At 38.9% G+C, this 13534-nt stretch overlaps 1 protein-coding gene across 1 annotated transcript in view; it reads left to right on the top strand.

Annotated features, from left to right (window-relative positions):
* LOC105554353 (inactive heparanase-2) overlaps positions 1 to 13534 on the top strand; it is a 323145-nt gene that overhangs the window by 141275 nt on the left and 168336 nt on the right. The window contains exons 6-7 of the mRNA XM_012000802.1: positions 6329 to 6435; positions 11428 to 11542. Of these exons, the coding sequence (XP_011856192.1) occupies positions 6329 to 6435; positions 11428 to 11542 (222 nt within the window). The remainder of the gene's footprint in view (positions 1 to 6328; positions 6436 to 11427; positions 11543 to 13534) is intronic.

Below are 13534 nucleotides of genomic sequence, written 5' to 3'. Positions count from 1 at the left end.
GATAGTCTTCTTTGGTTCTAAACACAGCAGACCTGTTTCCACCTGAGGTCCTTTTACTGTGCTGTTCTTCTAGATCCATTAAGGGGCTGGCTCCTGAGTAGCTGGGACTACAGGCACAAGCCACCATGATTGGCTAATTTTTTTTTTTTTTTTTTCTTTTTTGAGACGAGGAATTTAGCTATGTTGCCCAGGCTGGTCTCAAACTCCTGGCCTCAAGTGATCCTCCCACCTCGGCCTCCCAAGTAGTAGGGCTACAGGCATAACTTTTATTTACACAGAGTCTATGTCCTTGAAGGGTCCTGTGGACACAGTATTTTATAAATCCCACTGTTTTCTGGAATCAAGTCCTCACTTAAAGGAGCTAGAGTTTGAATTCCTTTTGAAAAATAATCGTCTCATACAAATCACCCCTCTGAGTTCGGCATGCCACCATCCAACTAAGTACAGTAGGTTCTTGAATAATTTCATTTCATTTAACCTCATTTTATTATAATACTGATGGAAAAAAAAAATCAACTCCCAGCTGGGGCCACTGTCTGTTTGGGTTTTTTCCAGATACTCCTGCAAATATGTAGATTGCATTAGGTTTCCTGGGTGTCTAAATGGTCCCTGTCCAAGTGAGTATGGGTGTGGGTATGAGTGGTCCTGCAATGGAATGGTGACCTGTCCATGGCTGGTACTCACCTTGTACCCTGAGCCTCCGAGATAAGCTCTGGCTACTCTCAACCCTGAACTGGTATAAGCACATTGGAAAATAAATGAATGAATGAATAAAAATTATTGTAAAATAAAAATTTGTAAAGTCTACAATAATTATACAAATGCACAATAAACAATGTGGCAGTAAAGCACACAGCAAGTCTGTCATATTTGTGATTGTTTTTGAAATTCCTGGTGGTAGGAGGTGCTCCTTTTTGCTTTGCAAACAAATTCCTTGATTTAACCCCCCCACCTCCATGACTACCACCACTCACTGATTCACCAAAAATTGGGCAAATAATTTTCTAGTTTTTTTTTTTTTTTTTTTTTTTTTTTTTTTTTTTTTTTTTTTTTTTTTTTTTTTGAGACAGCATCTCGCTCTGTCGCCCAGACTGGAGTGTGGTGGGTGGTGCGATCTCAGCTCACTGCAAGCTCCACCTCCCGGGTTCACACCATTCTCCTGCCGCAGGCTCCCAAGTAGCTGGGACTACAGGTGCCCACCACCACGCCCGGCTAATTTTGTTTTTCTATTTTTAGTAGAGACGGGGTTTCACCGTGTTAGACAGGCTGGTCTCGATCTCTTGACTTCGTGATCCGCCCGCCTCGGCCTCCCAAAGTGCTGGGATTACAGGTGTGAGCCATCACACCCCGGCCTATTCATCTTTTTTAAATGTATATATAGATCACACTTATTTCAGTGATTAGTATTAAAAGTTTGGGGGTTTTTATTTAGAAATTTGGTCATGTTTTTGTGACCAGAAATATGTCATAGGAACTTAATTCTTGTTAATATCATTTAGCCTATAGCAAAATTGGTTATATTATACATTCTTTCGCGTGAAGTTGCCGTTTCCAAGGACCTATTGATGACTTTAAGTGAAGACTTATTGTACTTATAACAAACGTCCTCAAGTGATAAATGTGGAAATACATGATTCTTTCTTTTCTTAATATCAGAGTATTATAACGAGCTTGATAACACATAAAATCCTTCTGGTATCCAAATCACCTTGTGTGGTCATTGACCTTTAACACTTCTGAGGTTATTGAATTCCATACATAAATTACCTGCTAAGCAAAGCAGAATTTTCCTTTTCCCTCTCAGATCAAGGAGAGGCTTGATATCCTGAGATTTGGCAAATAAGCATGTTGCTCTTATCTAGATCTTTCATGTTGTAATAGGTTTTCACTGTATGCCTTTGTTTTTGCAATCAGCACATTGCTTCCAAGTCTTTGATCAGTTTAGTCGCCCTTTGTCAGGTCACATGACTTCTCTAAGGAGTGGTAGTTTACTGTGAGCTTGTGCGAGGGCAGGTGTGGAATTGCATTAACTTCTTTGTGTTACACACAATCTCCTGTGAAGCACTTACTCTGTGCCAGGCATTCTGATAGGAAGTAAATACAAAAGTGAATAAGAGTATTCCCTGCCTTCAAAGAACTAATGGTTCAAGGTTTCTAGGAAATTTCCTGAATTTCTTACGTGGATCAAAAATGGTAGTTCAGAATCCTGCCACCAAACCGTAAGAATAATTGGCACTAGTTCCTCCGAATTCACGCATCACCACAGACAGACCCACATAAATGTGTGTCTGCTAGGTCTGTGCTCCTTTTCACTCGCTCTCAGGATCTTCCTGGGACTGGCCTAGTATATGTGTCTTTGGCCTTTGACAAGGAAAGGTCCTTAACACTATCCTATCAGGTATTTTTCCAGCTTACATGTGAGGAAATTGAAGCTCAAAGTGGTTATAAAATGATAAACTAATTTGTATATCATTTTACAGTTTTTATCATTTAACAATTAAAATGATATACAAATAACTGTATCATGGTATAGTTTCATTTTATATATATATATGATCTCATAGCAGCTGCAGGGATCTTTACATAAGTGAGATCCAATCACTTTCTTGGTTAAATCCCTCCAATAGCTTTCCATCACACTCAGAATAAAAATACTCCTTTCTTCTCTGACCTCATTTTTAAATCTTTCACTCCCTTACTTACTACACTCCAGATAGTCTTCTTTGGTTCTAAACACAGCAGACCTGTTTCCACCTGAGGTCCTTTTACTGTGCTGTTCTTCTAGATCCATTAAGGGGCTGGCTCCTTCTTCACTCTGTTCTCGGCTCAGATACCACCTTCCATGTGAGCCTCCTCCGACCACTATCTAAAGCACTGACCTTACCCTCCTGTCAAATTGCTCTCTAGCGTGTTACTCTGTTTTGTTTTCTTCCATCCCTTATTATTATCTAAATGTCTTTTATTTGTTTACTTGTTTATTATTATTCTCCTTCCCTTGACTAAAATGTAAGACAACAAGAACAAAGACTTGTTATGCTTCATTGCTATAGATCCACCCCTAGAACTCTGCTTGGCATATAGTAGGTGCTCAGTAAATATTTGTTGAATGAATTAGTTAATGCCCTTGATAATGCATTAATGTTTTTGATGGGAAATCCTCAGCGCTTTCTAGCCTCATGTTTATATATTCTCCCTAGGCAATTTCATTTACTCCTGTGGATTTTTCTACCTTTCTCAGTGTTTTCCTCCAGCCCAGATCTTTGTTTCTGAGATGACCAGCTCTGAGCTGTGTTTGACTTTTTTCATTTCCCATACTTGTTGTTTTAACTTTCAGAATCAAAGATACTCTTGACCTTTGAGTGATAACCAAGGGAATCTACATTATCATTATAAAATACTAACACATTTTAACATTTATATTTAAAAGAAACTTAAGAGTTCATATACCACAAATTCATGACTTTAAATGTGGATGAAGAAATTGAAGTCCAAGATAATAACTACTACAAGTGTCACAAGTAGCATGTAGCATAACCCAGAATTTCCAAGGTACATTCTTATTTCCACATTATGGTTATTTGCCTACTGAGACCATAACTCTCCTTTTGTAAATGTGTTCTTTTACATATATTTATTTACTGAGATATAATTCACATAGCATAAAATTCACCCTTTGAAAGTGTGAAATTCAGTGGTTTTTAATATATTCACAGAATTTTGAAATCATCTCCACAGTCTAATTTTAGAACATGTTCATCACCTCCAAAAGAAACCTCATACTGATTAGCAGTCACTCTCCTTTCCCCCTCCCATCTTAAACTTCCTCTTCTTCTTCAGCCCTAGGAAACGATTAGTCTACTTATTGTCGCTAAGAATTTGCTTATTCTGAACATTTCACATAAATAGAACCATATCATATGTGGCCTTCGGTGTCTGGCTTCTTTCACTTAGCTTAATGTTTTCAAGGTTCATTTATGTTACAGTATTTACCTTTTTGTTTTGTTTAATCAAATCTCCTTTCTCTAACTGCCTTTAATATCTTTGAGCACAAAATTAAACATTAAATATCCTCCAAGCCAAAGACAAAAAAAGAAAAACACAAATATATTACTCTGCTCTAGTTACTCATAAAGGAAGTAGATAGTTTATCATGTACACGGATGTTTTTAGCACCATATTTTAAGGGAAATCATAGATGTAGTTCTTTAATCTGGCCATATGGATGTGTCTTTTGATTATTTAAGGCATTTTTCTTCCTTTCTTATTCCTACAATTCCCTGCTTCCCTTGAGTTGGGCAGGCTGAACAGTATTGAAAGGAGTAAGAGGACTACCTGGTAGTATCCTCAAATGACTCTTCTTTTTTTGTGTATAAGAGTGCATTTTTATTTAATCTTTACCAACATGCTATTGGCCACCACCGTTAATTCTCAGGATTTCTCTTCCATTTATGATCATAATACTCACTTTAATCTCAAATTTGTGTAATTTTCTTACAATTTTGTTTCTGAAAAAGGTCAGTAACTTTGCCAACCCAAAATACGTTCCAAATAATGCACATTGTCTAGCAAATGTGGGGAGAGAGGGCAGGGAGCTGTACCTCGCTAGAAATGAAAAGAGGAATATGATTGATTGTTGATGTCTATGTACCCATGGGTTTGGCCACATATATTTTTTTCTTTTTGACAGCCCTCAGGTGCAGAGAATTAAATTAACATAATACTCCTAACCTAACAGCAAACTATTATCATCAGTTCATGAAAGGTCTTGTTTTTGTTTTAATTTTCACCTCTCTCTTATACATGCTTTCCTTATGTGTTTGATATATGTTCTTAAGAGGCATGTGTCATTATAGGGTATTTAGTGTTATTGGGTGCAAATGAGCAATTTTATAAGTAATATTGTGCCATAAATCTCATTTGGTTTTTGTTTGTTTGTTTTAATTTACCACTAAACCTTTAAAGACTATTCATGGTGTTGGATTTACATTGACGTTATTGTTTTAACTGCTGCATAATATTGTATAGTATATATCCACATTTTATTTTTCCATTCCTCTAGCAATGGACATCTGCTACAGTGACATAGAAAGAATTCTCATTCTTACTCTTTAGAGACCTGAGGAAGAATTGCTTTGGTGTGTATGCCTAGGAGAGTAGTTGGGGGACCATAGGACCTAAATACACTATTTTCTTTGTCCAGCCTCTTTAGTGCGTAGCTGGCATCCTCCCAGTCCCACCTCCTACTCTAGCCATCATTGTAGAGATCAGGGCTGGGCCAGCATGCAGGCTGCAGCCAGCTAGGTGTCGGTGTACTAGGTAGTACCTCACTTCTTATTTCCTTCTCTGAGGCAGAGATGAGGAAGGAACACTCAGAGAATCTACTCAGCACTCAGGCCTGCACTTGAAATAGGGATAGAGGAGCAAGGGGTTAATGGTCACAAGGCTACTCGTGCTTTCTCTTGTACCCCCTTGGGGGTCAGTTCTGAGACACAGTCTGTAAGGCTCTTACCAAGATCCCTGTGAGACTGAGTAGTTGCCAGCACTTTGACTCAGGCTCTGCTTTCAGGGGCTACCCAGCATACAATCTTACTCCTAAGTGCCACCAGATTGCAATCCAGAGCATCTTCACCCTGATCTGAATAGTTTGCTCAGTCTTCATCTTGTGGGTCAGAGACTGGGCCATTTCAAATCTTCAGCGTGCTACCTTTCGACAAGAAGTTTTGCTTCTGCTTGGAAGGCATGCAGTTATTCCCTGTGTGAATGTGTCATTTGTGGGTCAGTGACTTTTCTTTTTACCCTTACTGCAGTTATTTTCAAAATATGATTACAATCTACCTGCACTAGTAATTATAAAATACGTCTCCCGCGAACATTCTCTCTACTTTCTTGTGATTTGTGACTTTTGATGCTTGTGATGCATTCGTGGCTTTTAGGTAGTGCATGTGTCATAGATGTGCTATAAGAGAGACTGAAAAGCATTGTTTCTCAATGCTTGGTAATTTGGAAACACAATATGATTTATATTTTTTAGTGGAAAGTACTGCAGTCAGTTTACATCCTGGTGTATGCACTTGTTCTGTCACATTGTCAGTTGGGTTTACTTAGGGAAAAATGATAATTTCTTTAAGTGGCACGTGTCAATGTTAATGCATTTTGGTTTGTGAATGCCAACTCACTGAACTGGGTGCATCATCATAAAAAAGCACAAATCATGACCCCCTGAAAACAGGAAATCAGATCAACTTCCTTAAGGGAATGTATGTTTCTTCTCATGTGGGAATAGTTTTTAAAACCTCATTATCCCCTTCTGCTTTTGTTGTGTAAACAGGTGGTTAATACATACACTCCAGGAAAGAAGATTTGGCTTGAAGGTGTGGTGACCACCTCAGCTGGAGGCACAAACAATCTATCAGATTCCTATGCTGCAGGATTCTTGTGAGTAACACTTGAAATTTCACCCCCAGGGGCTTTCAGGAGGAAAGGACAGTGAATCTCTGATATTGCTGATTATTCTGCCCATCCAAGGGGTGAGGCATGTTTCCTGTTGAAAGTTCATTTCCTTCATTTGTATATGTCTTAAACCATTCAACAATGATCAACGCCTTCTCTAGATATTAAAATGTCAGGCACAGGCATCAGAACAAAGATTATAGTAAGTAATATTAGTAACAGTAATAATTATAGTAATAACGGCTTTATTGATTGTCTAAAGTTCAAAACACAGTGTAAACAACATACATTTTCTAAGCCAATTTTCACTATAGTCTTGGGAGATAGGTAACAATAAGGCATGGTTTTTTCCCTCCAGAAAAAATATGATTGGTGGAACTGGGATAGGCGATAACTACATTGTAAAGCTGTAGGAGGTAAGTGCCGTAGTAATCATACTTTTAATAATACGGTGCTTACCACTGTCTGAAGTGCTTTATTTGTATTTCATAATTTAACAACCAATGACATAGATGCTACTGCTTTTATAACAATTTAGTGAAATAGATGCTGTTATTATCCCATTTATGGATGAGAAAACTGAAAGAGGTGAAGTAACTTATCCAAGATCACTCATTTAGTTAGTGGCACAGCTTGGACTCAAACCCAGGCAGTTTGCTCCAGAGTGCAGCACCTTTACCACTGCAGCAGACCACCTGCCTTTCTGCCTCACATGGTCCGTCTACAAAAGAAAAATGATAGACATGCAAAGGAATAAAGAATTTCTATGACTGGGAGTATCAGGAAGGACTTCATGGAAAAAGTGGCATGAGTGCCGCATAGTAGGATTACTCTAATTTCTATAGGTAGGAGTCATGGTGATGGCAGAGGGAGCCTTCTAAGCCCAAGAAACATTATGAGCAAAGGCACAGAGGAGCAGAGAATGGCTAATGTGACTAAAGCCTTGTTATCTGCGAGGGTGCAATGAGGGCTGAGACTCAGGAAAGGGTTTACCACCAAATTACAGAAGGTCTTGAAAACCCAGTAGAGGAAGTGAGGCCTTGTTCTATATTCACAGTAAGCCATTGAAGATTGTGAAGGAGAGACAGAGAAAGAGAGAGAGAGAAAATCTGGAGAATCTGACTTGTGTTTTTTCTGACTTTGGCTTTGTTAATGGTATTCACAAAAGTTGGGAAGGAATGGGAAAATGAATTTGAAGGCTACTACAGTCATCTGGAGAATGACTTAAGCCAGAAGCATAAGGGCCTCTCATTAGCTTGCCAGTGTCATGTGGCAGGGACAAACCCCTCAGGACCACTAAATAAGTGACTTGTTCCTGCTCCAGTACAGTCCTGTGGCCTTGGATTTTTGACTGAGCAATGTCCTCCTAAGAACTGTAGCTTTGCCCTCAGCTGTGTGTTTTGCTACTAACAGCTGTTCCTAATTATGCAGCTTCGGTTCCCCTGTATAGAGGTAACTTCTTTAATACATTAATGAAGGACAAATCAGGCCAGTTAAGTGGATTGCCTTTACAGATGGAGTTCTGGCAAATGCAGATAAAGAAAATGAGTCAGTGTAATTCATGGTGATACCTTGGGTCTTCCATTTCTGTGTCCTCAGCATCTTACATTGTGTAGCACAGACATGGGCAGCAAGCATGGTTCAAATGCATGAAGTGGAGTGAGTCACCTTTGATATAGTGTCATTAAGAATCTTCTTTCAAAAGTACACTCCCAGCCAGGCACGGTGGCTCACACCTGTAATCCCAGAACTTTGGGAGGCCAAGGTGGACAGATCACTTGAGGTCAGGAGTTCGAGCAGCCTGGCCAACATGGTGAAATCCCATTTTTACTAAAAATACAAAAATTAGCTGGGCATTGTGGCATACGCCTGTAGTCCCAGCTACTTGGGAGGCTGAGGCAGGAGAATCGTTTGAATCTGGGAAGCAGAGGTTGCAGTGAGCTGAGGCTGCATTCCTGCCTGGGCAACAGAGCGAGACTCCATCCTCTACCCCACCCCCCCAAAAAAAACCCCACAAAAGTACACTCCCACTCTCCACTGGCTTGATATGAGACCCGTTGAAAGACGAGAAGCCAGGGCGTCAGTGCTGCAGGGGCCCCCTTGGAATCAGCAGAGGAATGACATTTGCTCAGCAGTCACTATAGGATGCTGTTACAGGGCCCAGCAAGCAGCCCAGTTGTACTGAGTGGTTTTGTGAGCATTCTTCCCTTTAGGGAATGATAAGGAATGAGAAATACTGCAGACCTTCATGGAGGAAGTTGAAAAAGAGAACTGCCTTTTCATGAGCATCAGCCAAATAGCCATAGATTCCTACAATCACTTTGCAGAACACGGATGAACATAGTAGTTTATATTGTTTGTAATTCAGATATCCAATGCTTAGTTGACACAGATCAGATGAAAACTAGTTTATTCTGCTCCCAATTTCTCTTACTTCTTTGTCACCCATTTGGTCTCAACTCCACTGGCAGCACCCAGCAATGTGCCCTTTGAGTTCAGTTCTCCAAGGGGCAGAAATTGCTTCCTGTTGGGGATGGGAGGGGTGGAGGAGCAGTAAAGCATTCTAGGAAGCTCTAGGAGGCTAGCAAGAAATTGAAAAGAAGACATTTTTCCAGCCTTTTTGAAATGTTAATATATCACGTAACTCTGAGTTCACCAGGACATATACACATGCATGTATGCATAAATCGGGATTCTTTGCTACCAAGTGTTCAAGAGTAGTGTTTCCCAGCTAGGGCTTTGAGATTCTTTGGTGGACCACAAATACTCTTGGCATACTGCTATGTCTCAAGCACCTAATAGTGTCTGGCACATAGTAGATATTCACCTTTAGTGGAGTGGAAAATAATGGCAGGGTAGCATCTTTGGTTAGATATACCAGTCATTTTATCAACTCTCTCTAGCTTAGCATAGAAAGGAACCTGGGGAAACCATTTCTTTCCCTTTCTGAGGGGGCTTGTTATTATAGGAGGAAGATGAAGTTATCTTTTGTATTAACCATTCTATTCCGAAAGCCATGGGTTCTGGTTATAGTTCTACCACAGGACAGCCTTTGACAAGGTATTTCATAGTATGTCTCAGTGGCTAAAGGAAAAGCTAAAGCTGATATCTTGATTTTATAGGATTACCAAATTAATAAAAATTATGAAGGCAAGTAGCTTGCTTAGCCATGTTATGTTCCAAAAGTAATTTCAATTCCTGGGTCACAATGTTCCAATTTGAAGAACAACAACAAAAATGATTCTACTATATTATAGTCAGTTTTCCTTTTTGATTTAAAACTTTTGTGTTTTGCTTTTTGTTTTGTTTTATTTTTGTAACTCTAATTGTCAGTAAATATTTGTTAGTTTTTATGAGAATAAAATATAATTGTAGATGTAAAAAATATTTGAATATAGGAATAATATTTATTCACAATATAAAAATTAGCAATGCCCTTTATCCCAGCAAGGAAAAAAATGTAATTCTTCAAGTCACGGGTTTGGAGCTCCATATGGTTTCAGATTTGGGAAATCATAAGTATGTGTAATTTTCCCCAGTGTGCTAAATGGTGATTCTCAAAGTTCCGAGAATCTAATTTTATCCAGACAGATTTCAAGTCAACAGAGTATTGAGTACCTATGGTGTGCCAGGAATGGTGATGGGTGTTTGGAGTACAAGTTCAGACATTATGTCTATGCTTGATGAGCTCATACCTGACAGGGGAAAGGGAAAGAAGTAAGTTAAGTGATTCTTTCTGTGGACTTTCTGAGGGCATGAATAAGAGATCTGGGGAAGCACAGAGGAAGGTACCACTGTTGGCTGGGGCAGCAGAGTTTAGAATAAAATGACACTCGATTTGGAGATTAATATATGAGAAGAAATTTGCTAGACAAAAAGGGATAGGTTCAAAGAAGAGTGGAAGGGAACTCTAAGCAGAAATTAAAACATGTATAAGGACTTAGGTAAGTGTGAGAAAGCAATGTGTATTTGGGTAGCCAAGAGTAGTTTCATGTGTCTTGGAGCCTGTGGGAAATGGGGTTTAGGGTAAGAGAAGATGGGGAAGAGGTAAATAAAGCTATACACACATATATTTAGGACAAGTTGTGAAATGCCTTATCTTACATGTAGAGAAGACTGAATCTCTAAGCCACATTTATTCCATGTATTATTACAAGTAGAAGTTTCCCTAAGTTTCAGAAGTAGGAAGAGAAAGAGAACCCCAAATGAATGCATGAATGGATGAATGAGCTGAAAGTGTAAATAACGAAGGCAGAGTCAGCAGTGTGGAAGAACCAAGAAGGCAGTATTTTTGAAGGATGGCATGCCCTGGAAAATGGGTGTTTGGCATAGTGGGATAGATGATAAGTGTGTGAACAGCGCAGATCCTCCACTGCGAAATATGTGTGATGGTAGCATACTTGAATCCCTGAAGAGTTACTTATAGTGCCAAGGAAAATTATTATTGCATTGACTACTGACAGTGATATATGAAGGTTGCTAATGACTAGACTATATTTGCATAGGTCATAGGAGTATATGAGTTAGAGTTCTGTTAAAGGTACATGTTCAGGGACAGGGTATAAGCAGGGGAGTTTGAGGGATGGAATGCACAATGTGTGCTCCTCTGTCTGTAATTGTATGTCCTCTGGCCAGGAGGGATATTAGGCTTACAAATGGCTAGGGTGTTCATTTGTTACTATTTCAGGAATAAAAAGTTAAGTCATTAACAACAAACTATTTAATGATCAAGAGTGGTTCATTTTACTCCCCTAGACCTCTGTTTCTTTTTCTATCAAATGCAGAGTTTGGATTTGATAATCTCTAAAATATATTACAGCTGTGAATTTAATGCTTAAAATAACCCTCTTCAAAGTACTAGGTAAATTTGGTGACTGGAGATTGGTGTATATGTATATATAGTAGCCAACCTCCATAGAGCTTGTTGTATGCCGTTTTAAAAATATATTGATGTAGCTCTTTTTCTCTGCCTTTTAGATGGTTGAACACTTTAGGAATGCTGGCCAATCAGGGCATTGATGTCGTGATACGGCACTCATTTTTTGACCATGGATACAATCACCTCGTGGACCAGAATTTTAACCCATTACCAGTAAGTGTTGGATAAAGATTCCCAACTCCTTTTCCATATCATTCAGTTATTTTGATCATGCCTTGTTCCATACTAGGAGAATATTTTTCCTCTTGCTGTTACCAGTTAATTTCATTAATTGAACAGAAACATTCTTGTCTTCGTTCCCTTGATCCATTTCACAGACTTTTGGCTTCACCACACACACACACACACACACATACACATACACACATGCACACACATCTAGTCACTCACTCACTTTTATATATACACATACATATGTATGTACAGTATGCAATATACGTACATTCATTTATACATATTTGTATATTTATTACTATTGTTTTAACAATCCTTGTGCAGTTGAGATTCCCCATCTACTTGTGGCCTGTTTGAACTCTGCTTGAGTGTGAATTTTTCCAGATTGTTTTATTTTAATGCTAATAGGAGACATTAGTTGACATCAAATGCAACATGTTGAAAGCAGATGGGGGAGTGTTAGCCAAGATCAGACACACTAGGAACCCATCTCTTGAGGAGTGGCTGAAGTGCAATTACAGTTAGATGTTGAGCCTTATGTGACAATGAGGGAATTTACCAAGAGCGTCAACTTCTCTAGGAAAGAAAAGGAAAGAGAAGAATAAACTAGAATGGCAAAAGCAGAAATATGGGTTTGTCTAGTGACCTTATTGGCCAATCAGAGAAATTCCACAGACCAGAAAAGCTACGCTTGTCAGAAATATTACACGGGTTATCCTTTATCACAGAAGTCATGGTCATGACAAAAGATCAGACTGCTCTCATCAAGTCATAGAATTTCAGAGCTGGGATCCCCCCTCGAGATGATCCAATTCTACCTCATTTAACAGAGGGACTGCTAGCTGGGGAGGGGCAAGGAAAAAAGGAAAGAAAGGAAAAAGAAGGACAGAGGGAAGTGTTCAGAGCATTGTAGATGCCATTTATGAAAGTGATCTGTACATTGTTAAGTATTATCTGCATCCTTTATAACTAACTTTCCAGGCTGGGGAAGAAACTAACACAAAAGCTCCAAGGCAAGAACAAACCTGGCACATTTGAGGAAACGCAAGAACACTAGGGTGACCGGGACATGATGAGGAAGGGGGAGAAGTTGGAAATGAGGCAGGCAGGAGTCATATCACCTAGGGCTTTGTATGCTGAAAGGAGTTGACTTGTAAATAGTATGAAAAGCCATTGGAAGGCCTAATTAGGGAAGTAACATGATCTACTTACATTTTAAACAGCTCACCCTGGCATAATTAACGCATCAAATGTTAGTTATAAAGGATGCAGATAATACTTAACAATGTACAGATCACTTTCATAAATGGCATCTACAATGCTCTGAACACTTCCCTCTGTCCTTCTTTTTCCTTTCTTTCCTTTTTTCCTTTATTCCTTTCATCACTCATTCAAATTTCATTCACTCTTCTTGATCAGGTACTATGTGCTGATTGCTGTTCCTGGCAATGGGCCACTGTGGTGAACCAAAAAGACAAGGTTCCTGAACTCTTGGAGTTTATAATATAGTGAACTGTACTGATAAATGGAAAATAAATAAACATAAATCAGAGAATTGCAATTTGTCATAAAATTGCTCTGAAAATAACATGGTGAGATAAATATGAATATTTATACTTATTTTGCTAAAGAGAAACTAACGTTCTGTGACATTATTGAGTGAGTTATCCAAGGTCAGATGAGTAGTAAGAGAGCTGGAACACGTTTTCCAGTTCTAAATTGTGTTTTCTTTTCACTATACCACACTATTTCTTATGGTAGCCTCTTAGATGTCTTTGCTGTGGTCTGAGGCCAACATTGCCTTAAATGCATGGAAATGAAACTAGGCATGTTGGGAAATTGGAGAGAAGAAAACAGACTGGAAAAAGAGTCTTTGGGTGACTAGACAAGCTTCATTTCCAGAGTTGGACAAACTTGGATTCCGTATCAACCCTCTTTGTACCTTTGCATGGCCATGTGTAAGTTAAGGAT

Source organism: Mandrillus leucophaeus, unplaced genomic scaffold, assembly GCF_000951045.1.
Source record: "Mandrillus leucophaeus isolate KB7577 unplaced genomic scaffold, Mleu.le_1.0 Scaffold117, whole genome shotgun sequence".
Taxonomy (NCBI): domain Eukaryota; kingdom Metazoa; phylum Chordata; class Mammalia; order Primates; family Cercopithecidae; genus Mandrillus; species Mandrillus leucophaeus.
This window is presented reverse-complemented; position numbering and strand designations above follow the sequence as displayed.